We start from the raw sequence: 25,030 nt of genomic DNA, 5'->3' as shown, positions 1-25,030 counted from the left end.
GGGCGCTGTGTTGGGTGTTTGGGTAGAGGTGTAGGACGGGAATCGGTGGTGAGGAAGATGGACAAGAAAGCAGGGAACCCTCGCGCCTTGTGGTGAGTGACGTCCAGCTGCAGGCGGGTTCCTTCCTCCAGCCAGCTTTTCAAGCTCGACGTCACTCACCACAAGGCACCGGTCTAGTATTTCACGTCTGTTAAAACCTAACAAACAGCATGTTTCCGTAGGGGAAAGAGCTGGAGGGAGATGCGCCGCGGTGTTCGGCGGGCAGAGGTGGCTGTGTCGCCTATCGGCTTAAGAGCAAGGTTCTGGAGCTGGTGAGCTGGGTGTAGACCCTGGCTCTGCTGCTTGTTAGCGCGTGCCCTTGGGCTGGTTCCTCGGCCTTGCTGTGCCTCGGTTACCTCAGCTGTGCAATGCATTAATAACTGTGCGTGTCTCAGAGTTACCAGGACAGTTAGGGACTGCTCAGGACTGCCTGGCGTAGAATAAGCCTGCAAGAAATATCGGCTCTGGCCGCTTCTTCCTCCTCTGCTCGAGGTCATCTCACCGTCTCTCGCGGTGCAGCGGACAGCCTCAGGATCTCACTGTCCGAAAGAACCAATACTGTCTTCTGCTCTTGGATCCGTGTGTGGCCGAGGCCGTTCTGCTGTAGGCAGTGTGTCTGATCCGGGTCTGCTCCACTTGTCTGGTTGCAGGACGCAGACTGAGGGGCAATGGCCACTGGGGGCAGAAAGCTGGGGTACAAGAGGAGGGGAGCAAACACGTTGTCCCTCTTAAACCCTCTGCTTGCCCTTGGTGCACTGTCATTTTTGTCCACATTCCACTGGTCGAAACAAGTAATACGGACAGATTTACAGACTGTGGGGTGGGGAAGTATAAGTTCACAGTGACCCTTGGCAAGGATGGGAGGGAAGGGAGAATTTTGAACAAGTAATGCAGTCTACCTCTTGGGCTAAGTTGGCTGCTTAAGCTCCAGCTATTATGGCTGAGTTTCCGGCTACAAAGTAGGAGGAAGAGTGAGTAGGCAAAAGGACACCCCCACTTGCTTGTCTTTTTCCTTTTTTTTTTTTTTTTTTTTTTTGCTGAAGAAGATTAGCCCTGAGCTAACATCTGTGCCAGTTTTCCTCTACTTTATATAGGGGTTGCTGCCATAGCATGGCTGACAAGTGATGTAGGTCCGCGCCTGGGATCTGAACTTGCAAACCTGGGCTGCCGAAGCAGAGTGCGCCAAACTTCACCACTAGGCCATTGGGCCAGTCCCCCCGTTTGTCCTTTTTTTAAGGAGCATTTCTGGAAGTCATACCTAACAACTTCTGCCTATGTTTCATTGGTTAGAATTTAGTCACATGGCTACACCTGTCTTCAGAAGGATGCAGGGATATGTTACTTTTCCAGCTGGGCGTGTTGCCACCTTGAATAAGATTGGGATTTGGTCCTCAAGGAAGGCGGGAGGAATGGCTGTGGATAAGCAGATGACAGTGTGTGGCGCAGAGATAAACAGCATGGAGAGAGTGGGGGTGTCCTCCTTAAGTTACGTTGGCTGTTACCTTCATCTCCTGGGACCTCCAGCTGCAGCTAGGAAACTTGATGCAAACAGTCACAAACAGGGAGTAAGAGATGCAGCCCCGCCCTGGAGGGAGATGGGACATGGGGCCTGGCCGGTCCTCTTCCTCTCCCCGGTTCCCCTGGTCACCCACGTTAGACACTGATACGCAGGGCTGCCTTCCCCTCCCAGCGCCAGTGGCTTCAGGAGCCTTGGCCGTTAGTGACAGTCCCTTTATTTCTTGCCTGGGAGGCTGGCGTAGCTGGGGTAAAGCTCCTTGTGGAACCAGCTGTGGCTTTGATGATGATGTTCTCAGCTGGGCGGGTCACTGGCTGCAGGGCTTGTCCCTCTGGTTTGGCTGGGCTTTAGTGAGGGTTACTTGTTTCTCTGTGTGCATTTCATCAGCTCTGAACTTTGGTGCCTGTGGTTGGCGGAGCTGGCAGAAGACCAGGAGGTGGAACACAGGTGGAGGGAGGTCAGCCGGATCGTGACGAGCTGGGGCGACAGAAAATGAAAGGCACCCAGCGTCCTGTCAGCCTCTGCGTCTGCAGGGGAAGAAGCACTTGTTGAAGGAGACTGCGGGAGAAATCTGTGGGACAAACAGAAATTTCAAGAGAAAAAAGATGGGAGAACTTAGGAAGCATTTCAGCCGATTGTGGCTATATAGACCGTGCGTAGGATCCTATTCAAAGAAGCAGAGTGTAGACAACAAATCTGTCTGGCATTGGGGAGATGTCTTCACTAATTGGATGTTTGATGATATTAACAGGTTGTTGATATGTGATGATGGTCCTTGTCTTTTGGAGATTTGGAAATATCTAGGGTTTTCTTCAGAATTATTCAGGGTGGGGCATAAAGGAAACAGTTAAGTACCTTGGGTACATTTCTTTATACTAGTCTTTCTGTTTCTGTATATCTTTGAAAATTTCCATGGAAGAGTCAACAACAGGGACAACAACCCGCACCGAAGGGGAGCTGACGTGCTAGGGATAAACTCTGAGTTTCAGACATAATTAGCTGCCTAAGTGTTGTTGTAAAGTAATGTTCTGATCAAACAAAATCTACTGTAGAGGATAGTGAAAAGGTCAACCCTCCCCCTTTTCCCACCTCTCACTGTTTATGTTTTCTGGGATTTTGCTCTAGAAAATCTCTAAACATATGCAAACACAGTTTTGTTCCTTTTTTCGAGGGAGATTAATGCTGAGCTCACATCTGTGCCAGTCTTCCTCTGTTTTGTGTGTGGGTCACCACCACAGCATGGCTGATGAGTAGTGTAGGTGTGTGCCTGGGAATCCAGACCCACGGACCTGGGCCACTGAAATGGATCGTACCAAACTTCACCACCATGCCATGGGGCTGGCCCCAGTTTTGTTGCCTTTTTTTTTTTTTTTAATTAAGGGCATAATAGTTTATAACATGGTGAAATTTCACTTGTACTTTATTATTTGTCAGTCACCACGTAAGTGCTCCCCTTCACCCCTTGTGCCTACCCCCCCCCCCACCGCCTTCCCATGGTAACCACTGAACTGTTCTCTTTGTCCATGTGTTTATCTTCCACATATGAGTGAAATCATGCGGTGTTTGTCTTTCTGTGTCTGGCTTATTTTGCTTAACATAATACCCGCAAGGTCCATCCATGTTGTTTCAAATGGGATGATTTTGTCATTTTTTTTTTTTATAGCTGAGTAGTATTCCATTGTGTATATACACCATATCTTCTTCATCCAGTGATCAGTTGAGAGACACTTGGGTTGCTTCCACGCCTTGGCTATTGTGAACAATGCTGCAGTGACCATAGGGATGCATGAGTCTCTCTGAATCGTTGATTTCAAGTTCTTTGGATAGTGAGATGGCTGGGTCATATGGTAGTTCTATTTTTAATTTTTTGAGAAATCTCCGTACTCTTTCCCCTAGTTGCTGCACCAGTTTGCATTCCCACCAGCAGTGGATCAAAGTTCCCTTTTCTCCACAGCCTCTCCAACATTTGTTATTTTTTGTCTTGGTGATTATAGTCATTCTGACAGGTATAAGGTGGTATCTTAGTGTAGTTTTGATTTGCGTTTCCCTAAAAATTAGTGACATTGAACATCTTTTCATGTGTCTATTGCCCATCTGTATATCTTCTTTGGAAAAATGTCTGTTCATATCCTTTGCCCATTTTTTGATCGGGTTGTTTGTTTTTTTGTTGTTTAGTTGTGTGAGTTCTTTCTGTCTTATGGAGAGATTAATCCCTTGTCGGATATATAATTTGCAAATATTTTCTCCCAGTTGGTGGGTTGTCTTTTTGTTTTGATCCTGGTTTCCTTTGCCTTACAGAAGCTCTTTAGTCTGATGTGGTCCCACTTGTTTACTTTTTCTTTTGTTTCCCTTGTCCAAGTAGACATGGTACTTGAAAAGACCCTTCTAAGACTGATGTCAAAGAGTGTATTACCTGTAGTTTCTTCTAGGAATTTTATGGTTTCAGATCTTAGTTCCAAGTCTTTAATCCATTTTGAGTTAATTTTTGTGTATGATGAAATATAATGGTCTACTTTCATTCTTTTGCATGTGGCTGTCTCGTTTTCCCAGCACCACTTTCGAATAGACTTTCTTTTCTCCGTTGTATGTCCTCAGCTCCTTTGTTGAAGATTAGCTGTCCATAGATGTGTGGTTTTATTTCTGAGCTTTCAGTTCTGTTCCATTGATCTGTGTGTCTGTTTTTGTGCCAGTGCTGTTTTGATTACTAAGCTTTGTAGTATGTTTTGAAGTCAGGGATTGTGATGTCGCTAGCTTTGTTCTTTTTTCTCAGGATTGCTTTAGCTGTTCGGGGTTTTTTCTTGCCCCATGTGAATTTTAGGATTCTTAGTTCTATTTCCGTGAGGAATGTCACTGGGATTCTGATGGGATGGCACTGACTCTGTAGATTGCTTCAGGTAGTTTGGATATTTTAACTCTGGTTATTCTTCCAATGCGATACTTGGAATATCTTTCCATTTCTTTATGTCCTCATCAGTTTCTTTCAGTAGTGTCTTATAGTTTTCGTTGTACAGGTCTTTCACCTCCTTGGTTAAATTTATTCCTAGATATTCTTTTTGTTGGGATTGTGTTCTTGAGTTCTCTTTCTGTTCGTTTGTTATTAGAGTATAGAAATACAGCTGATTTTTGTAAGTTTATTTTATACCCTGCAACTTTGCTGTGGTTGTTGGTTATTTCTAGTAGTTTAGTGTTGAATTCCTTAGAATTTTCTATATATAAAATGATGTCATCTGCAAACAGCAAGAGTTTCATTTTTTTTTGTGAGGAAGATTGGCTCTGAGCTAATATCTGTTGCCACTCTTCCTCTTTTTATTGAGGGAGATTGTCGCTTAGCTAACATCTGTGCCAATCCTCCTCTATTTTATGTGGGATGTGCCACAGCGTGGCTGGATGAGCAGCGCTAGGTCTGCCCCCAGGATCTGATCCTACAAACCCTGGGCTGCTGAAGTGGAATGCGCAAAATTAACTACTGTGCCACCAGGCCAGCCCTGAGAGTTTCACTTCTTCATTGTCTATTTGGATTCCTTTTATTTTTTCTTCTTGCCTCATTGCTTTTGCCAAAACCTCTAGTACTATGTTGAATAAGAGTGGTGAGAGTGGACACCCTTGTCTCGTTCCTGTTCTCAGAGGGATGGTGTTCAGTTTTTCCCCACTGAGTATGATGTTGGCTGTGGGTTTGTCATATATGGCCTTTATTATGTTGAGGTACTTTCCTTCTATACCCATTTTGTTGAGGGTTTTTATCATAAATGGATGTTGGATCTTATCAAATGCTTTCTCTGTGTCTATTGAGATGATCATGTGGTTTTTATTCCTCATATTGTTAATGTAGTGTATCACATTGATTTGTGGATGGTGAACCATCCCCGTGTCCCTGGTATGAATCCCACTTGATCATGGTGTATCACCTTTTTAATGTGTTGCTGTATTCGGTTTGCCAATATTTTGTTGAGGAGTTTTGCATCTGTGTTTATCAGTGATATTGGCCTGTAATTTTCCTTCTTTGTGTCCTATTTGTCTGGCTTTGGTATCAGGGTGATGTTGACCTCATAGAATGTGTTAGGAAGCATTCTGTCTTCCTCGGTTTTTTGGAATAGTTTGAGAAGGATGGGTATGAAATCTTCTTCGAATGTTTGGTAGAATTCTTCAGAGAAGCCATCTGGTCCTGGACTTTTGTTTTTTGGGAGGTTCTTGATTACTGTTTCAATCTCTTTACGAGCGATTGGTCTATTCAGATTCTCTGGTTCTTATTGATTCAGTTTTGGGAGGTAGTATGAGTCTAAGAATTTATCCATTTCTTCTAGATTGTCCAATTTGTTGGCATATAGTTTTTCATTGTATTCTCTTATAGTCCTTTGTGTTTCTGTGGTATCCTTTGTAATTTCTCCTCTTTCATTTCTAATTTATCTATTTGAGGCTTCTCTCTTTTTTTCTTAGTCTAGCTAAGGGTTTGTCACTTTTGTTTATCTTCTCAAAGAACCAGCTCTTTGTTTCATTGATACTTTCTACTCTTTTTTGTTTCAATTTCATTTTTTTCTGCTCTAATTTTTATTATTTCCCTCCTTCTGCTGACTTTGGACTGTGTTTCTTCTTTTTCTAATTCTGTTAGGTGTAGTTTAAGATTGCTTATTTGAGATTTTTCTCGTTTGTTAAGGTGGGCCTGTGTTGCTATGAATGTCCCTCTTAGGGCCACTTTTGCTGCATCCTATATGAATTGGTCTGGTGTATTTTCATTTTTCTTTGTCTCCAGATATCTTTTGATTTCTCCTTTTAATTTCTTCAGTGATCTGTTGGTTGTTCAGTAGCATGTTGTTTAGTTTCCACATCTTTGTCCCTTTCCCAGATTTTTTCTTGTAGTTTATTTTCATTTTCTAGTTTCATAGTATTGTGGTTGGAAAAGATGCTTGATATGATTTCAGTCTTCTTTAATTTGTTGAGGCTTTCCTTGTTTCCCAACGTATGGTCTATCCTTGAGAATGTCCCCATGTGCACTTGAGAAGAATGTGTATTCTGCTGTTTTTGGAGGGAGTGTTCTCTAAATATCTATAAAGTCCATCTGGTCTGGGTTTTCATTTAAATCCACTATTTCCTTATTGACTCTCTGTCTGGATGATCTGTCCATTGGTTAGTGGGGTGTTGAGGTCCCCTTCTGTTATTGTATTGTTGTTGATATCTCTTTTAGTTTTGTTAATAGTTGCTTTATGTACTTTGCTCTTCCTGTGTTGGGTGCACATATATTTATAAGTGTTATGTCTTCTTGGTGGAGTGTCCCTTTTACCATTATATACTGCCCCCTTGGTCTCTCTTTGCCTACTTTGTTTTGAAGTCTACTTTGTCTGATATAAGTATGGCGATGCTTCTTTTCCTTTGTTCACTGTTAGCTTGGAGTATCGTCTTCCATCCCCTCACTCAGAGCCTGTGTTTGTCTTTGTAGCTGAGATGTGTTTCCTGGAGGCAGCATATTGTTGGGCCTTGTTCTTTAATCCATCTCTCCATTCTGTGTCTTCGTATTGGAGAATTCACTCCATTTACATTTATAGTGATTATTGATATATGAGGGCTTAATGCTGCCATTGTATCTCTCGTTTTCCAGTTCTTCTGCATTTCCTTTGTTTCTCGTCCTGTGTGTTTTGGACTGCCAATTCAGTTAGGTAGTTTTCTGTGGTGATTTTCTTAGTTTTCTCTTTATTTATAATCTCTGTCTCTGTTCTCATTGTTTGTTTAGTGGTTACCATCAGGTTTGTATGTAAAAATCTCGTAGATGACATAGTCTGTTTTCTGATGGCCTCTTATTTCCTTAGACTCAGCTGATTCCATCCCCCACCTCTTCCCCTTCTAAGTTATTATTGTCACAACCTCTTCCATCTTGTGTTCTGAGTTTGTGGTTAAAATGACGAGATTATATTTATTTTTGGTGTTTTCCTTCCCTTTATCTTTAATCTTATAATTAAGTGTTTGCTAACCTGATCTGATAGCTGCAATTTTCTGATTTTTCCTACCTACTTATCTCCTTGCTTGAGGCTTTCTAGCTCCTGTTTTTTGTTTCCCAGGTATGAGAGCCTTCTTGAGCATTTCTTGTAGGGTGGTGTTTTGTGGCGATGAACTCCCTCAGTTTTTTTTTATCTGGGAAAGTTTTTATTTCTCCATCATATCTGAAGGATATTTTCACTGGATAAGAGTAGTCTTGGCTGAAAGTGTTTGTCTTTCAGAATATTGAATATCTTATTCCACTCTCTCCTAGCCAGTAAGGTTTCTTCTGAGAAATCCACTGAAAGCGTGATAGGGGTTCCTTGGTAAGTTATTTTCTTCTGCCTTGCTGCCCTTAGTGTTTTCTCTTTGTCATTGACTTTTGCCAGTTTCACTACTATATGCCTTGCAGTAGGTCTTTTTACATTGATATAGTGAGGAGATCTATTGGCTTCTGTCACTTGTATTTCCAGCTCCTTCCCCAGGTTTGGGAAGTTCTGTGCTATCATTTCTGTGAACAAGCTTTCTGCTCCATTCTCCTTCTCTTCTCCCTCTGGAATGCCTGTAATCCTTATGTTGCATTTCCCAATTGAGTCCAATATTTCTTGGAGAGTTTCTTCATTTCTCTTTAGTCTTAGTTCTCTCTCCTCCATCTGGAACATGTCTATATTTCTCTCCTCCAGACTGCTGATTCACTCCTCCATAATATCTACTCTATTACGCAGGGGGTCCAGATTTTTCTTTCTCTCATTCATGGTGTTTTTCATCTCCCACATTTCTGGTTGGTTTTTCTTTATAGTTTCAATCTCTTTCATGAAGAATTCCTGATTTCATTGAATGGTCTATCTGTATTTTCTTGTAACTCGTTGATTTTTTTAAGATAGCTGTTTTAAATTCTCTGTCATTTAGATTATAAATTCCCGTGCCTTCAGGATTAATTTCTGGGTGCTTGTCCTTTTCCTTCTGGTCTGGAGATTTAATGTTGACTCACAGTTGCTATGAGTCTTTTTTTTTTTTTTTGAGGAAGATTAGCCCTGAGCTAACTGCTGGAAATCCTCCTCTTTTTGCTGAGGAAGACTGGCCCTGAGCTCACATCGTGCCCATCTTCCTCTACTTCATACATGGGACGCCTACTACAGCCTGGTGTGCCAAGTGGTGCTATATCCGCACCCAGGATCCAAACCGGCGATCCCCAGACTGCCAAAGTGGAACATGTGCACTTAACTGCTGCACCACTGGGCCGGCCCATTCTGGAGATTTAATATATTTTTTCATACTGTTCAATAGCGTGGATTTGTGCCGCTGCATGGTGATGGTAAATGGTCGCAGTTTCCACCTGCCCCCACTGAGTGGGGCGTCAAGAGCTGTGTGTTCTGAGCCCACTGCGATCCGCCGCTTGCTCACTCACAGCCGTGGCTTTTCTGTCTGTGTGGGCGCTCTGGCCACTTGGCTGAACTGGAGCACTGGGCAGGCAGAGGGGTGCTTTCTTTCACCTGTATGATCCTGGGGATGTTCTTGCCCTGCCCTCACTGTCTGCTCTCCTGGTGTACTAGCATGATGAAGACACCCGCAATAGCTTAGCCACCTCTTTGTGGGGCTTTCCCACGGGCCGTGAGGGAACTTGGAGAACAAAGGTGTTCCCACAGAGGGCCACTCCTACCCCCCTCCTCTCAGAGCCACACGTGGTCTGGAGCCCAGGGTCCCTGCCACTGGGGGAGGGAGAGGAGATCCCCTTACCTCCTTCCACTTCCCCGGGGATCCAGCACCTCCACTTGCAGACGGGTGGCTGCATGGGTCTCTCAGACATCTTTCGTGTGGTGTGAATGTCCTCTGTTGGTTTATGAGTGTCCTTCTTGTTGTATTTTAGGGGGGAGAGCTCACTCCACCATGATGTTGACGTTACTCCAAGTTCTGTTCCTTTTTAAACATAAAATAGGATCCAATTTTTCCCCTGGGCTTTGTTTTCAGGTGTAATTTGTCAGTAAGCCTTCCTGCATTGGTTGGAATCTCCTCAGGATAGTGATTGACAGGACGGAAAAAATAAGGTGGCATTCCAACCCTCAGAAGGCTTATATTCCTTAAAATAGGGAGACAAATAGAGATCAGTTAAGTTCAGTAGATGTTTAAGGAAGGAAGAGTTAAAATGAGTAGGAGCAGCCGGAAATGGTGTTGGAGATGAGATGGGGCACGAGTCAGGCCTTAGGAGGGGCCAGGTTTGGGCGGATGGGCCAGAGAGGGGGCGATGGTGAAGGACCGAGCAGAGGCAGTGGCAGGAATTAATCTTCCCTACAACGTAGGGTGGGGCCAGCGCGGAGACCACAGGGGCCTGAAACGTCACGATGTTCTCCTTCACCCAATTTTGGTAAAACAGGTAGTTGCTTTCTAATGTGACTCCCCTCCCGCCCTCTGTTCCTCTCCTAGGAGAACTACGAGCAGATGAGAGCCCTGGTCGGTCAGCTGCACGAGCGAGCGCAGAGGATCAGGCTCGGTAAGCACGTGTTTGTTCCTTGTTCTCTAAGACACCTCTTTATAGAGACTGCTCTTAGGGAAAACAAGTAGCATCAAGCTTTTGGCTCTTCGAGATGGCATTTTTTCGTATGCATACATTTTATTTTTCCCCATTACTTGCCCAGTGTTTTTGCTCATGTGGCACTGCCTCTATTTGGGGAAAAGTAGAAATTCAAATTCATCAATTATTAACTGTTGTTTCTTAATCTTTTACTTCAGCCACAGCATCACACTGAAATGTTTGTTTTCCTTGAAGCAACTGAAACATTGTCTGTTCATTAGTCATGTTCATACCATATACTAAATTTTACATAATTATGCATTTTCTGCTGTGTTATATAATTTGCAAATAACTTATGTATGGATTTGTTGATAATTAAATGGGATTTCCTAAAAACTTTGTAAATTGTCATTTTCTGTTTTTAAACTGTGGACGTAATAGACATTCTTTTGGAATTTGGAAGAAATTGTGGTCTAGGGAGGAACATACAATATCAGTGTGTAAACAAATACCACATTGTGTTCTGTGGCGCCACGATTGGTGTAAATGACAGTTTACTTTAGGAGGCCGAGTGACTTGAAACTAAAGGCCATTTTCAAAATAAGATTTTTAATATGTTACAAGTACGTAATTTTGGAGGGGCTGGATGAATTTCATCTCCTTCATTTAAGAAGAATTCTGCCCCGTGTCCTCGTCGCAGGCTCTGTGTTGTCTGAAAACCTGTGGCTGTGGAGTCGCTGCGTCCTTAGGTGCGCTCATGGCGTGCAGAGGACACACCCTGGACAGGGCGTCGGGCAGATGGTTGGAGGCATCTGATGGTCTCTCTCAGTTCAGGTGAAAGTGTCATTCATGTTGTTTTCTCTGAGGACTTGAAGGATGGAGGCCAGGTCGCTGATTAGTGGCAGGTGGACAGAGACCTCTCAGGTTGTCAGTTCGTCTGTGTGGTGTCTTGGGGAAGAATCGGTGCAGCCTTTTGGTTCTTTGCAGAATTTTGAGAGCGGTGGGCGGGACGGGTTTGTTAGTCTCGTAGTTGAGCAACTCTGGCCCAGTTGTTTCATCCCTCCTGTAAACGTTAGCACCTCCTCCACAGCTTGACGCTTAGGAGTGGGTCTGTGCGTGAGAGGCATTATTCACTCCACACATGCAGTTCTGTCTTCTTTGACTTAATAGATTAAGCAAAATTAATTGAAAAGACCAGAAAATAAACCTGTTTGGAGTATCTTGGTCTCTGTCTTTTTTACTATTGTGGTTTAGTGTCAGAATCAATGAAATCCTCTAAAAATTACCGTGACATGAGCAAACAGATTTGGCTCTCACTGTGCGGCCCGTTGAAGTGAAGACCTGTCAGACGGCAATAATTGCTCCCACTCTGCCTGTGAGGGTATTGGGGAGAATTTTGAAAAATGAAGGTGATAAGCCTCGTAGAGCTCCTTGTACATTAGGTGCTTGTAGTATATTAAGAATATTATTTTGAAAATGGCTATATTTGGTCTCTTTGGTTTTGAGTCACAGAGATCCATGTCTGCCTTGTTTAATGCAGAAAGCAGCATTTAGTGGTTCTTGTAACCATGGTTACAAGACGTGATTGACTGGACCCCAAGCTCTACCACCCCCAGGACTCTCTCTGCCCCCCGACTCATCTCAGGATGCGTGTGTGTGTGCGGACCTCACTCTTGAGGCTTCTCCCGGGGGTGGGGCGCTAGGGGGCTGGCAGGCCAGGGATGACCTCGTCACAGTTGACAGTCTGAAGGGAAGAGCTATCCTTTCATCTCCAACCCAGAAAATTCTGGTTGGTTCACTTGAGTCCCGTGTTCGTGCCTTGGCCCCTCACTATGTCCTGGGGTTGTGGTGCCCATGCCAGCCTTGGACCCGTGTTCGTGCAGGCCTTCAGGATGCTGTGACTGGCAGCTGCTGAAACTTCCTGGTGGTGGCAGTGCTGCTTTCAGGAACGGCAGAAGGAGCACGGCAGGGAGAGCCGTGATGTGAGTTATCCTGGCTAGACCACTCTCACCGTCCCCTCTCTCCCTGGGGCTATGTGAGGAGGAGGGTTCGTGGGCATTTGTCATTCTTTTTGACCAGGCAGCTCTTGAACCCCTGTTCTAGTGTGGGGAAATAGTGTTAGAAAGTGCCGTGAGTTTTGCCTGTGGGTATGATTTGAGGGGCAGAATATCCTGCTGATCGGCTTCTCAGGAAGGTGACTGGAATGATACCCTTGAAGGCATTTTGGAGTGAGGCATTGTCTCCCGAAAAAGAACCAGGACCCTTGCTGAAATGAGAATATGCTTGTAAAGGAGCAATGACTCTTAATTTGTTCTGATGAATTCACTGTTCCCTTGGACATTCCAACCAGTGGGTTTGAGTAAGAAGAGATGAAGTGGCCTCTAGCACTGAGCACCTGCTGAGGATGGGCGGCCTTAGGGTCTTAGGTTCATTTTTCTTTTAGTATTTATTTATCTTATTATTTTTTTTGCTGAGGAAGATTCACCCTGAGCTAACATCCATGCCAATCTTCCTCTGTTTTAATATTTATTTTTGTACAGCTTTATTAAGATGTAACTGACATACAACAAATTGAATTATCTAAAGCGTACGGTTTGGGTTTCAACATGTGTGTACTCTCATGAATCCACCAGTGCAGTCAAGATGGTGGACCTGCCGGGCTCAGAGGCTCCCTCTGCCCCTCTGGACCCCCTGCCTCCTTCTCCTCCCCTGCTCCACTCCGCTCCCCTCCTCCCCCCTCCTCCCCCCCGCCCACCACCCGCCACTCCCCCAGACCCACCTCAGCGGGGAGCTTTGAGTTCCCTGTGGTTGGGAGGAAAGAGAGTAGCTATTTGACTTAATTCACACCATCTTATAAAACTAAGTCCTTCCTTCCTGGAATTGTCTTTATTTTAAAAGAAGATTAGATGTATGATATGGTTTTCTTGGTAACCTTACGGCAGATTTAATCTTAAAAATGTGCCGTGGACTTTTTCAGAAAAAGAACTCCCCTTAGGAATCAGGAGGCAGCCCTGCTCTGAAAATATGGCTGTACTAGGAAGCTTGTTTGAAATGGAAAGAACTTACTTTCTCACCTGAAAAAGGAGCGTCTATCTCGAATAGCTGAACCCCGCAGTTGACAGGGAGCCCACTCAGCTGGAATTCTGGGGCAGCGGTGACGATAAACACACTCATGCCCGATCTGTCCCTCTTCTGACCTGTTCCCTGGTATGCTGGGAGCGAGCGGGTGTGGACGTGCCCGGGTTGCCTTCCAGGGCCCGAGACTGGCACCCTCACCTCCAGTAGCCCCACTGGGAACCCCGACTCTTCAGTGCCTGTGATTAGCAGGAAACGCTGCGGACAGTGAGTCAGGATCTCATAGAGGGACTTGGGACAGCCGTGTGTGGCGGTCCCCGTCACCCATTCGGGGCCTCAGAAGTTATGGTCGCTCGCGGCTCCGTAGCTGAGTTTTGCTGTGCTTGTCGTGGAGCCGTTTCTAAAGTGATACTCTCCGCCTGTGCAGTGACGTAGGCGTTTTTCAGATGCCACGTGGCGCCTGTGGACCGGGTGAGGAGCGTGGGGCTGCAGGGAGTGGTGGGGACGGGGCGTCCCAGGAATGTGCTGCGCTGTTTCCTTAGCTCTCTGCTACTGAGTGTAGGAAATGCGTGACGTACTGTGCGGTCAGGGAGAGATGGATTTAAAAAACTGCAGGTTCTTTATTTACTTCAGAAAATTGGCAGCTTGCAAGTTGAATGATCTGAAAACTTAGCCATTTCTCACCTGAAACATTTAAAAAGTTCCGTGTTTTGGGCTAAGTGCTGGTTTCTCTGGCGTCTCGTTGAGTGGGAGTCCTTCCCTCGTGTGGGTGTGGTCTAACCTGAGGTGTTTTTGTCGCAGGAGGAGGGGAGAAAGCCCGAGCACGCCACAGATCGAGAGGAAAGCTGTTGCCCAGAGAACGAGTCGACGGGCTCCTCGACCCAGGGTCGGTGCTGTCCGCGGGGCTGTGCTCCGCGGGTCTGTGGCTAATGGTCTTACATCCTGGTTCTTGTGAGAAGGACAGATGTTGGTGCGAGGCGCCCACGTGTTAGGCCGGATCCGGGTGCCGGTGACACAGCAGGGAACCCGGGGCCCAGAGCCCTGCCATGGTGGAGGTGTGTTGCAGCAGCATGCGGGGCCGAAGATGAATGGTCCGAGTTGTAGAGGAGACGGCAGGTCAGAAGGTGGCAACTGTCACGGGGAAAGAAAAGGTGACCAGAGTGGGGAGAGGAAGATGGGGTCTCGGTGTGGCTCTAAGTGAGGCGGTTAGGATAGGCCTCAGTGAGGTGGTGACGTTGGGACGAGGATTTGAAGGAGGGAATAGAGAGGGCCCTGTAAAGATCGGCAGAAAGAGTGCTGCAGGCAGACAATGGCTAGTGCAAAGGGCCTGAGGCAGGAGTGTGCCAGACAGCTGAAGGAGCCAGGAGGCCCGAGTGGTGCGAGTGAGAAGAGGAGCAGGGGCTGGGGTCAGATGTCGGCAGGCCTCGTGGGCGGGGTAAGAGTTTGGCTTCTGCTCTGAAGGAAATGGGGAGGCTGTGCCGGCCTTTGATCGGGAGACTGTTAGACCTAGCTGACTGTGTTTCATCACTTATTCTGGCTGCTGTGTCGTCAGCAGACTGGGCAGCAGGGGTGGAGGCAGCGAGACCAGTTAGAGGGAGAAATGCAGCCTCGCAGGTGTCTTCTTATGATGTGCACACGCGCCAGCCTGGACACAAACCCCGTCCACGCCTGGGGCGGGTCCTTGTACGCTGTGTGTTAGACGTACTTTAAAAGAAAAGTGGGATCGGACTGCATGTGGTGTTCATCACCCCCTTTTCCTGCCTCACGTGTCGTGAGCGTTGAAGTGAGCGAGGGAGAATCACGCAGTGGCTGAGAGCCGGGGCCGGGGCCTGGGCCAGACTGCGTGCTGCCTCCCGGCTCTGCCGCTGCCTCACGATGGCCTCGGACGGTGGCTTGCTGTCTGCGCAGGCTCCTCAGTGGTCAGTGGGGATCGTGATAGGGTCCCCCCAGAAGTTGTTCTGAGGAATAAACGAGAGTTTCCGTGGCTCCTAGAAGACAGTCTGGCATGTGGTAAGTGCCGCATAAGTGTCAGTGCTGTTCTTTCTATGTTAATAAACATAGTTGTACAACTTCTTTTAAAATAAGTACCTAGAGTTCTGTTCTATGGCTATACTGTACAAATCCACGAAATTTCTATTTATTTAAAAATTGGATTTTGTCTGAGATATTCTTTTTCTGGATTTTGTGTACAACATGCATATTTGAAACATTGCCCCATTAAAGAAAAAAATCTTTTCCTTTTCCACATGTAACTGTTTAAATATGATTTTTTAAAGTGACATTAATTGGAGCACCGTCCTTTCTTCCGTCCAGGTCTCCCTTTCTGGAGCTCTCCCAGTTTGCAGGGTACCAGCTGTATGGTGATGAGGAGGTCCCGGCAGGCGGCATCATCACAGGCATCGGCAGAGTGTCGGGGTGAGTATTCTGCCTGCGCTCCCCCGCGGGGGCGGGCGCCTGCTCGCCGCTGTCAGTCAGCCCGCGAGTTCCGTGCTGTTGGTGTTCTTCAGGGCTGCGGCTTCCCGCCCGGACGTGTATTGACTCATGTGAGGAGCTTTAGAGAAAACGATTGAAGGGAGCCCCCAGCAAAGATCCTGGGGTTCCATCCAGAGCTCCCTGCTTAATCAGACTCTCCAGGGCGGGCTTGGCTTGTGTGGTTCTCCAGGGACCCACAGTGATCTCTTGCTCATCTCGGGTGAAAGCCACTGTCGTAGAGGAGTGCTTCTCCAAGTGTGGTTCCTAGGGACCTTCAGTGTCACCTGAGAACTCACGGGAAATGCACATTCTCAGGTCTTCCCAACAGGTACGAAGTCGAATTCTGGGAGTGGGCCCCACGAGCTCCAGGTTCCGAGTGCTGGTGTTTGAGAAGCGTTGTAGACCTAGGGTGTCTTGATCGAAAGATGTTAAATGTGTCTGTATATGTTCATGTACGATCTCATTTCCCCCAGGCAGTTGCCGAGCTGGGGCCGCCGGGAGCCTCTGCCCCGTGACGTGTGGTCTTAAGCTTCCCTACAGCTCTGTGGGAAAGGGTGCTGTTACAGTCATTCCCCTCTTGCAGATGAGGAAACCTGCTTAGGGACTTGAATCGCCTCCCCGAGGCCCAGCCACCGGCAAGGGCGCCTTTGACCTCGGGCGGGTGGACTTTGCCTGGCGCAGCTGATCGGACTCGGGCGCTGGTCCCCTGTGCGTGTCCCTCCACCTCCTCCCTGGGGCCTGGCCTTCGGGAGGTGCACCTGGCGCCGTTCACTGTCGTTGCTTCCTTTCTTTACCCCCAGGCCTCCCCTGTGGCTCTTTGCCACTTGTGATTTGCTTAATAATTACCCAGTGTAGGGACTTTTTTTATTGGAGTCTTAGGGGACACTTAAAATTAACCTTTTTAAAAAAGTGATAAACTTAATGCAGAGTTAAATTCACGTATCATAGAGTACATGATTAAGTAGAATAGGTATCTTAATTCTTCCTCCAGTCATGATGACTGTCACGGTGTTGGAGCGTGTTCTCCCCCTTTTCCTATGAATATACTAAGGTTTCATTGTTGTTTATGCTTTTGTATTTTTTATCTTTATTTTCGTGCCTTGTTCTCAGTTTATAAAGTTCTTGACTTGGAAGGAAATTGAATTGCACTTGGAAATCATGCAGGTTCAGGAGTCGTCGGCTGCAGTTAGATTCCTGGCTCCATTTTGTAGTAATTTGACTGCTAGCAAATTGCTTGAGCTCTCAGTACCTCAGTTTTCTCATCTGTAAAATGTGATTTATTATGAAATGGAATAATAATAGCAGCTACTGCAGACGATTGTGGAGACTGAGCGCACAGATGAAATGAGTCATGGAACGTGTTTAGAAAGGTGCCTGGCTCATGGTAACAGCTTCATAAATGATGCCATTTACACACTGTTATTTTTAGCACAAAAGGAACTGTGGATAGGAAAGTGATGAGAATTTATGGGATATAAAGATGTTTTAGAATATTACAAAATTAACGTTATAACAAGAATCAGAATCAGACGGGAAATGTGTTCACCCCAGTCCTATCATCTAACACGTCGGACGCCTTGTGCTTTGTTTCTCTCTAGTTGTTGACCATATCCTTCAGTCCTTCAGAAAATCCCGTTGGTCCTACCAGACAGTGTCTCAGGTCCCGCCCCTCCTCCCGTGTCCGCCGCTGCTGCTGCCTCCGCCACCTTGTGTCACCCTGTCTGCTGGAGTAGCTGGTCAGCTGGTCTGCCGGCTTCCTTCTGCTGCTTCCCTGGGTTAGTTTTCCACATAGCTTCCAAGGTGATCTTTAAAAATGCAACTCAGATCATGACTTGCCCTGCTTGAAACCTTCCAGCTGCTCCCCTGGCTCTTGGAGTCGAATCGTCCTGTGCGTTTGTGGTTCTGGCCTGCAGGGTCCTACGCGATTGGCTCCTGCTCCCTCGTTAACTGACTGTATTCCCTACCACTTTTTGTAGCCTCATTGGTACCTGAGAGTTCTTTGAGCCTACCAGCTTTCTCTTGCCCAGGACTTGGGCCCTTTTTTTCCCTGTGAAGTTGCTGGCTTCTCCTTTTCCTTGGTGTCTCGCTCGAATACCCCCTTCTCAGAGGCTGTCCCGGATGTCCCTGTCTGAGCAAGCTCCTGCTCACTGTTGGGTCACAGCCCCCTGCCTGCTTCCGTCACTGTGCCTGCTGTGCTCCAAGGACCTTGTTGGCCGGTTTGTGTTGTTTCTTCGCCGTCTTCTGCTCCCCTAGCAGGTCGGCTTCGTGAGGGCAGGGACTTCGTCTCGTTCAGCCCTGGTGCCAGGACCACTGCCTGGCAGGTGGTGGGCATTCAACATAGATGTCTTGAATGCGTGTCCCTTTTATGTGGTTATGATAATGACACAGATAGAATTTGGTGTTTTGCTATATCACTTATTTAAGCAAGCGTTTTTTTGCTATTTAAGACTTTCATTGGTTTGCCTTGTGCTGTCAGTTTGTAACATATACCCGTTGTTAGATACTTGTTTCCCCTGATTTTCGCCATTCTGAGGCACGATGTAGTGAATGGATGTCTTCGTGCATATAGTATTCCCCTGTAGTTTTTAATTATTTCTTCAGTCTCCAGAAGTGGCAATATTTAGATGGACTTATTTTTTTATGGCAGTTGATAGAAATCTTTAAAAATGTGGACTGTTTTAATTGCTGCCAGTATTCACCGTGTTATAAGTGTATGAGGCGTTTTTGTTTGTTTGTTTGTTTGTGCTTTATTTGCACCCCACCTAATTCCAAAAAATAGTTACAGATGTTTATAAAGGTGAACTAGCAGATGAAATAGCAGAAGACAGCGTAAATTAAAAATAAGACTGAAGTTAGTAGAAAAAATGAGGCTGGACTCCTAAACTAGGAATAACATAATATTTCCTAAAATGACAAACATTAAACCCCAACTTCTACTCTTGGTAGCCTAAGAATTTTGCTCTGTGCTGGCAGTTCTCAAGTCATTTGCTGGACTTGACGTGAGTAATTCCCGTCAGCCCTTCCTAGGCTGGAGAGGGTAAGATTTCCCTACCCTCACCCCTCTTGCTTTAGGAATGTGGCTCAGCTACATAGAAACAAGAAAAGGAAGAGAAACATGCATGCCTCACGGGGCGCCAGGCCAGCTGGCGCTCTGGGCGCTGAGAGCAGATGGGCGGCCGTGAGTGAACGAGCGGTCTAGTCCCTGTTCGCTGAACCCTGCTCACCGGTACTCCAGCCTGAACTTCAGAGCACGGCCATTGAAGTCGTTAAACTCTTCTATGCCTTTATTGCCCTTGACGTGTTTTTGAGTAGTGCTGGAGACGCTGGTGTAGACTCCGGGGTAAGTTCTGAAGTGGACACCAAGGAACTTAGAGAAAGCTTGTTGCATGGAATGTCTTTATAAGCAATTTAGAACCAAGGACTGCTTGCCTCAGGTAGTAACTGGCGGAACAGTAGCTGAGCCACGGTCCTTCTCCCTGCAAATTCAGATTCCTCACCGTGGCTTACAGGGTCCTGCGGGATCTGACCCCGCCTGCTCGCCTGCCTCACCCTTATTTATAACTTGGTGGCTGCCATGGTCTTGCTCTTTCTTGAACACGGTGAACTCCTCTTTGCTTCAGGGCCTGCACTCAAGCTCTTTGCACGAACCCTTCCTCATCTGCTCTTGCACCGGCAGCTCCTGGTCGTTCACGTCTCTGTTCAGGCCTCCCCTGGCCCCTTGCTTAGCAGCACGCGCTCCGGAGCCAGGCTGCCTGACGCAGAGCCTCGCTTCACCCCTGTTGGTTGGTGACCATGGGCACGTTGCTTAATTTCTCTGCCTGTTTCCCATCGGCAAAATGGGAACCCTCGTATCCCGGAAGCCTTACAACAGTACCCAGTGTGTAGTGAGCACGTCTAAGTGCAGGCTGCTGTCTTCACTCTGTGACCGTTCTGTCTCAGCGTAGCCCCACCACAGGCACCTTGCTTTATTTCATCTTGTTTTGTAATGACAGTAATAACACAACAGTCGTACACGTTGTATTACCTTGTTTTCTCATTTCCTCATAGTGCTACAGTTAGAGACTGTCTTGGGTATTTGTTGGTTGGTGCGCCTCCCCTGACTGACCCTCTGCCCTGGAGTGGAGGCTCTGCGAGGTCAGGGGCTTTGCCCTCCTAGTTCACCCCATGTCCCTGCGACCTCGAACGGGACGTGGCCCGTCGAAGGCACTGAAAAAATACTTGTTGAGTAAGTGGATGGACGACAGGAATGCAGTTTATAGGCCAAGTTATCTGTTGTGGTCATTTCCAGAGTGAGATCGTGAAATCATGCCAACTCACAGGACGCTGCTGGTGCCGCTTTCTCCCGTCGGGGGAAGGGGGTGGAGCCCTCCTTGGTCCACGTGATCCCGAGAGCAGAGCTGGGCACCAGGACTAGGTTGGTTTAATTCCGTGCGCGTTTTAAACTTTGTAGGCAGAAACCTATCACAGACGCCGACTCTCAAGTTCTCCGTGAATGGGGTCATTATCCAGGTTCCCTAGGGCGCGGTGCGTTTTGGCTCCTGAGGCCCCTGTCCAGCGCGGCCAGGGCCCAGGGGCCAGGAGAGACCAGTTTCATCTGTGCGCTGGGGCTGCCCTGCTGGTGGATTCTGACTGGAAAAGAATCCACTGTTTAACAGGTGTAAAGCAGCACTTCCTTGTCGTTTAAATGGATTTCTTACACCACTGGTGTGGCCAGATACCGGGTATTGCTAGTGCTCTTTCTCTGGCAAGTGATAGATGTTGAAGCTAGTTTAAGCAGAAGAAGAGGATTTACTGACTCTCTCAACTAGTAAGTCTGGCCTTGTTCCGAGGCAGGTTGTCTAGACCTGGAGGCGGAGCCGGAGCCGGCCCCAGGCAGTTCCTGGGCTCTGTTCTGTGAGCTTCGCAGCTGCAGGAGGCGGAGAGTGCCTCTTGGGGCCCAGGCCCCCTGCTGAGCCCATGCAGATCCTGGGTAGAAAGGCCTGGTTCTCGTGCCCACCTCTGAAGATAGGCTTTGGGGTCAGTCCACTTGAACCACGTGGATTAGAAATAGAGAAGAGGCAGTTTCTGAAAGAATGATTCTGTTGCCAAACTGATAGTTGCTGGGTAGGCAAAACCAATAGATGTGCTGTGCAGTATGTTTGTGGACTAATTTCACTTCTCACTCTGTAACACGTCTGTGACTTGTTGATAGACTGTGTGACAGCGGCTGTGTCCCGTGTCCAAGGTCACGTATGGAGCCGCTGGCAGAGCCAGAGCTTTCGCCTGCCTTTGTCTGACTTCCTGGCCCAGAGCCGTCCCGCTGCCCGAGGAGCACCCAGCCGGGGAGCGTGAGCAGTGTCGGCCTGTCGCTACAGCCAGGCAGCTCGCTGTACGCCTAATTCCCCTTGAAGTCTAGTTTGTTTGATGTTAAGGTCGTTAAAAATTTGCTTTCCGTTCTATGAAATGTTAATTGTAACGTGGAAAAAGGCTTTACATGATCTAGTGAATAAAACTGATGCTCAAAACCAAACGTGGGTTGGCCTCCTGGCAAGGTAAAACCAGCCTCTTGACCAGAAGCAGTTGTCACACAAAGTAGAACTTTTTTGCAGCAAATAGGTCATGTGGAATCATTTCCAAAGTCGTGGTGTCCCCACACACCGGGCCCCAGGGCCCTTTTGTGTTGGAGGTGGGCGTTCCCTTGCGCAGGCTCAGTTGGAAACGCACTGCCACAGCTGCTGCAGGTTACGGCGGCCAGGCCCACGCTCCTCCCGGAGAGATCCAGCATCACGTGAAGCCGAGGGCGACTTTGGGTCATCTCTCGGCTCCTCTGCACAGACGCTCTCCTTGCTGTGGGCTCCATCTGGTTCAGGGTGGTTGGTGATTGCTTCTCTTAACAACAAGAAGTAATTTGGAGAAACAGTTAAATGCTTCCTAAACTTCTCTTGAGTTCCTCAGGGCAATTAGTCGGTGACAAAAGGTGGGGAGCCCTGTTCTCTCGTGGGTGCTGCTGGCCAGGCACCCTGGTAGGAGAGGCGCAGCACCCCGGCCTGGGCCCCATGCTGCTCTCCGTCTCCAGCAGTGATTCAGGGAGTCGCTGTTCAGAGTTCTAGAGACTGTCAAGTGGGAGAACAAAACGTCGTCCCTGTAAAGAAGGTCCTGTTTTGTGAAGCACACACCGTTGCCCCTGGCAGTGGGAAGCGGCCCCCCTTGCTGGCTGCCTGCACCCACCACCTGCCCTGGGCTGACTCGTGGGCCCTGATACCCACATGCTGGTTTGGGTGAGAAAGGGCCCCACCGATGAGTCACTGTCGTATGTGTTTTCAGTGTACTGTTTTAAAGTTTGCTTTTGTTATTTTTAAGCAAGATAATTGTATTTTAAACTTCTTTTAGTTTTATAGAAAAGCATGTGGTGGTAACCTGAAAAACTTCTGAAAATTTGAAACGTATTCTCGATGGATCAGTTTTCATTTTTGCAAATTACCTTCCTCACAGGAAATGTTGAAGGTTTATTATGAGGGATTTCCTCACCCTCAGGACTGGGATTTTTTTCTTTTTGCATTATTATTATCTTGTTAGGACCCTTTCATTCAAAGAACCATTATGAAATGTGGCTTAAGTTTTTCAGTGCTAGTATAGGGGTGGTGACTCTAAAAATCAAGTATGAGTTTTTAAACTTGTTGAAAGTGATCATTTTACATTGTGTAAATGAATATGTGAACTGTGATCAAAACTCGTTTTAATATCCTAAGATTGTCCGCCAAGGACTGTCACTGGTCACATGTACCAGAGGCTGCAGGTGTGTGGCGGGTCTTTGATGAGCTGTCATTGACCTTTACTTTGAAGCCTTCTCTCATACTCTCTTTCCAATGAAACTTCTGCCTTTCAGAGTGGAATGCATGATTGTTGCCAATGACCCCACTGTCAAAGGAGGTACCTACTACCCGGTGACCGTGAAGAAGCACCTGCGGGCACAAGAAATCGCGCTGCAGAACAGGCTGCCCTGCATCTACCTGGGCAAGTCACGGGGCGGGGGGACAAACGGCTGCTCGCTGAAAGCGAGACCATCTAGAAGGCTACACATATGATGTCATCAATGGGTATTTTAAAAAACAGTTGGTTTCTCCCTTAATTACAAAAGAAATGCATGTTTTTTGCTAAAAACTCTGGGAGAAAAAGTCAACAAGAGCTACCCATGATATCATCACTGAGGAAGAACCCCTGGTCATATTTTGGTGTATGCTAGTTTTCTCTTTACACGTGTGTGGGGTTTTGCTCTTTTGTGTGTTTTGTTTTTCTATTAACCACAATGGGTTCAAATTATGAAAAAATTCTAGCTAATGTTTATCTATTTTTGAGTGCCAGGTACTATGTTAAATACTTGAATATGTATATAATTTGAGTAGATGTAATATAAAGAAATTTAATTTGCAGTGAAAGTAAATTTGTATTTGAAATTAAAATACATTGAAACCTAAGGATGTTTCCAAAAGAACCAGTTTGAGTCAGTTTGAAATGGGCACGTCCTGGAATTTGGTTTAGTTTGGTGGAACTCCAGCATATCCTGTTGACTTAGTGAGTATCTGGGCTGGTGCCGACGGGGAGACCCTTTCCTCTGGGGAGGTGCATTTCCCTGGCCGCCTCCCAGTGTGCACCGCTTTGCACATTTAGGAAACAGCCGATGCGGCCCTGCTGCTTGGGGTGCTGTGCCCAGCTCTGAAGGCTGCAGGGAGGGGTAGTGGGCTGTCCCTGTCTCTGCTGAGCTGCTGATGGTTGGTGACAGGGTACGCTGTGTTAAATGACAAGGAGACTTCGTGGTTGTAGGCAGTGGCAACAGGTGCAGGGCAGTGAGCTGGAAGCGCTCACTCGTGTTGAGCCGAGGGCTTCCGCTCCAGGGGTGGCTCTGCTGCCTTTGTTGCACAGCAGGGACGCCCACCTGTGGGCGCACGGGGTGCAGGAAGGAGCTTGGGGTTGGACTCAGCTGGCATTCTTTTTCGTGAGTTACATGTTTTATATTTTTCAATGAAACTGATTTTGCTTAGTGTAATATTTTTATAATTAATTTTTTAGATAATCATAGATTCACAGGCAGCTGTAAGAAATAATACAGAGGGACAGTATACGCCTCACCCAGTTCCCCCTCCCACAATGAGAACATCTTGCAAAGTTACAGTACAACAACACAACCAGGATATTAACATTCATACAGTCACGATGCAAACAGTGTCCATCCAAACAGTGAACACTGTGTTCAGCTGGCGTTCTTAGCCACCATGCTAATCTGCAGCAAAAACAGGACCGGCAGGCAGTGTGTGAAAAAAGTTCACCTGCATTCTGTAGATGTTTTTCGTATTGTTTTAAAGGAGAAAGGGAGAAACGTGCTTTTTTGGCTGAACTGGTTAAGAATATATGGTGTTTCTGGGGAAAGGCTAATCCTCAAAGGAGAGAATGTCCTAAACATTTCTTTAAGTGAATTGTGCACAGAGGTAGGAGAGCCTGTGGGGTTTGAGGAAAACAGGATTCCCTGTGGCTGTGTGGGGCCTGGGGAGAGGCTGTGCGATGGTTAGGCAGACGGGCAAGTGCTTTGTGACTGTGATTAGGAGCTGAAGCTGTTGGTGACGAGTCTTCTGTGTGCTGCGTGCTTTGCTCCTGGAGACGTGCTTACCTCTCTCCTTCCCTTGTCCCCAGTCGACTCAGGAGGGGCAAACCTGCCTCGGCAAGCAGACGTGTTTCCAGACCGGGATCACTTTGGCCGCATATTCTATAACCAGGCGATTATGTCTTCTAAAAATATTGCACAGGTAACTTCTCTTTAATGAGATACACTGCTTTTTGCTCCAGATGTCTTTACTAACTAGGTACTCTGAGATGACTCAAAACAGAATTTAATATAGAATTTAGTCGTTTTCTACAGAAAGTGTCTTAAGGTTTTATCTTCAGTCAGATTCTTCTGTTAATTATAGAAATACTCTTATCCTGTAATAAAGGTTATTCACTGAAGGAAAAGAGTTTTTAAAAGGAAAGGGCACTGAGTGGTTGCTCTTTTAGGACCACGCTCTGGAGAAACTCTAGCATGTGTACGAGGGGACATGTGTGAGAAAGCTCATCATAGCCTTTTCGTTAAGCCAGAGTTAGAGGACAGCCCCCTTGGCCATTAGCGGGAGATTAATAATGCAGCTCTTAGCTCTTGAAATGAATGAGCTGGAATTGTATACATTGACATAAATAAGTCTCAAAAATATGTCGAGTAAAAAAATTACTAGACTGAATGTCTAGCCAATTGCTATGTGTGTAAACGTTAAATACATCGGCAATGTGTTTATGTCTGAACATGTACATGGGTGATGCGCTCAGCTTTACAACAGCGCTTACCTTTGCTGTGGGAGGAGGAGGAGGGGTCAGTGGGGGTAGTTAGAGCCTTCCACTGTGTCTGAAATATTATTCCTTTAGAGAAACCTGGCCAAATGTCCGGATATACT

The 25,030-nt window shown here is 46.8% G+C and overlaps 1 protein-coding gene across 3 annotated transcripts in view; it reads left to right on the top strand.

The window, feature by feature from the left end:
- MCCC2 (methylcrotonyl-CoA carboxylase subunit 2) overlaps nt 1-25,030 on the top strand; it is a 61,709-nt gene that overhangs the window by 794 nt on the left and 35,885 nt on the right. For all 3 annotated transcript variants that reach the window (XM_046665631.1, XM_046665630.1, XM_046665629.1), the window contains exons 2-6: nt 9,941-10,007; nt 13,905-13,989; nt 15,417-15,518; nt 22,441-22,568; nt 24,240-24,352. In XM_046665631.1, the coding sequence (XP_046521587.1) occupies nt 9,941-10,007; nt 13,905-13,989; nt 15,417-15,518; nt 22,441-22,568; nt 24,240-24,352 (495 nt within the window). The remainder of the gene's footprint in view (nt 1-9,940; nt 10,008-13,904; nt 13,990-15,416; nt 15,519-22,440; nt 22,569-24,239; nt 24,353-25,030) is intronic.

The sequence above is a fragment of the Equus quagga genome, chromosome 7 (assembly GCF_021613505.1).
Source record: "Equus quagga isolate Etosha38 chromosome 7, UCLA_HA_Equagga_1.0, whole genome shotgun sequence".
Classification (NCBI taxonomy): domain Eukaryota; kingdom Metazoa; phylum Chordata; class Mammalia; order Perissodactyla; family Equidae; genus Equus; species Equus quagga.
Note: the sequence above shows the minus strand (reverse complement) of the source record. Positions and strands in the feature narration are given on the sequence as shown.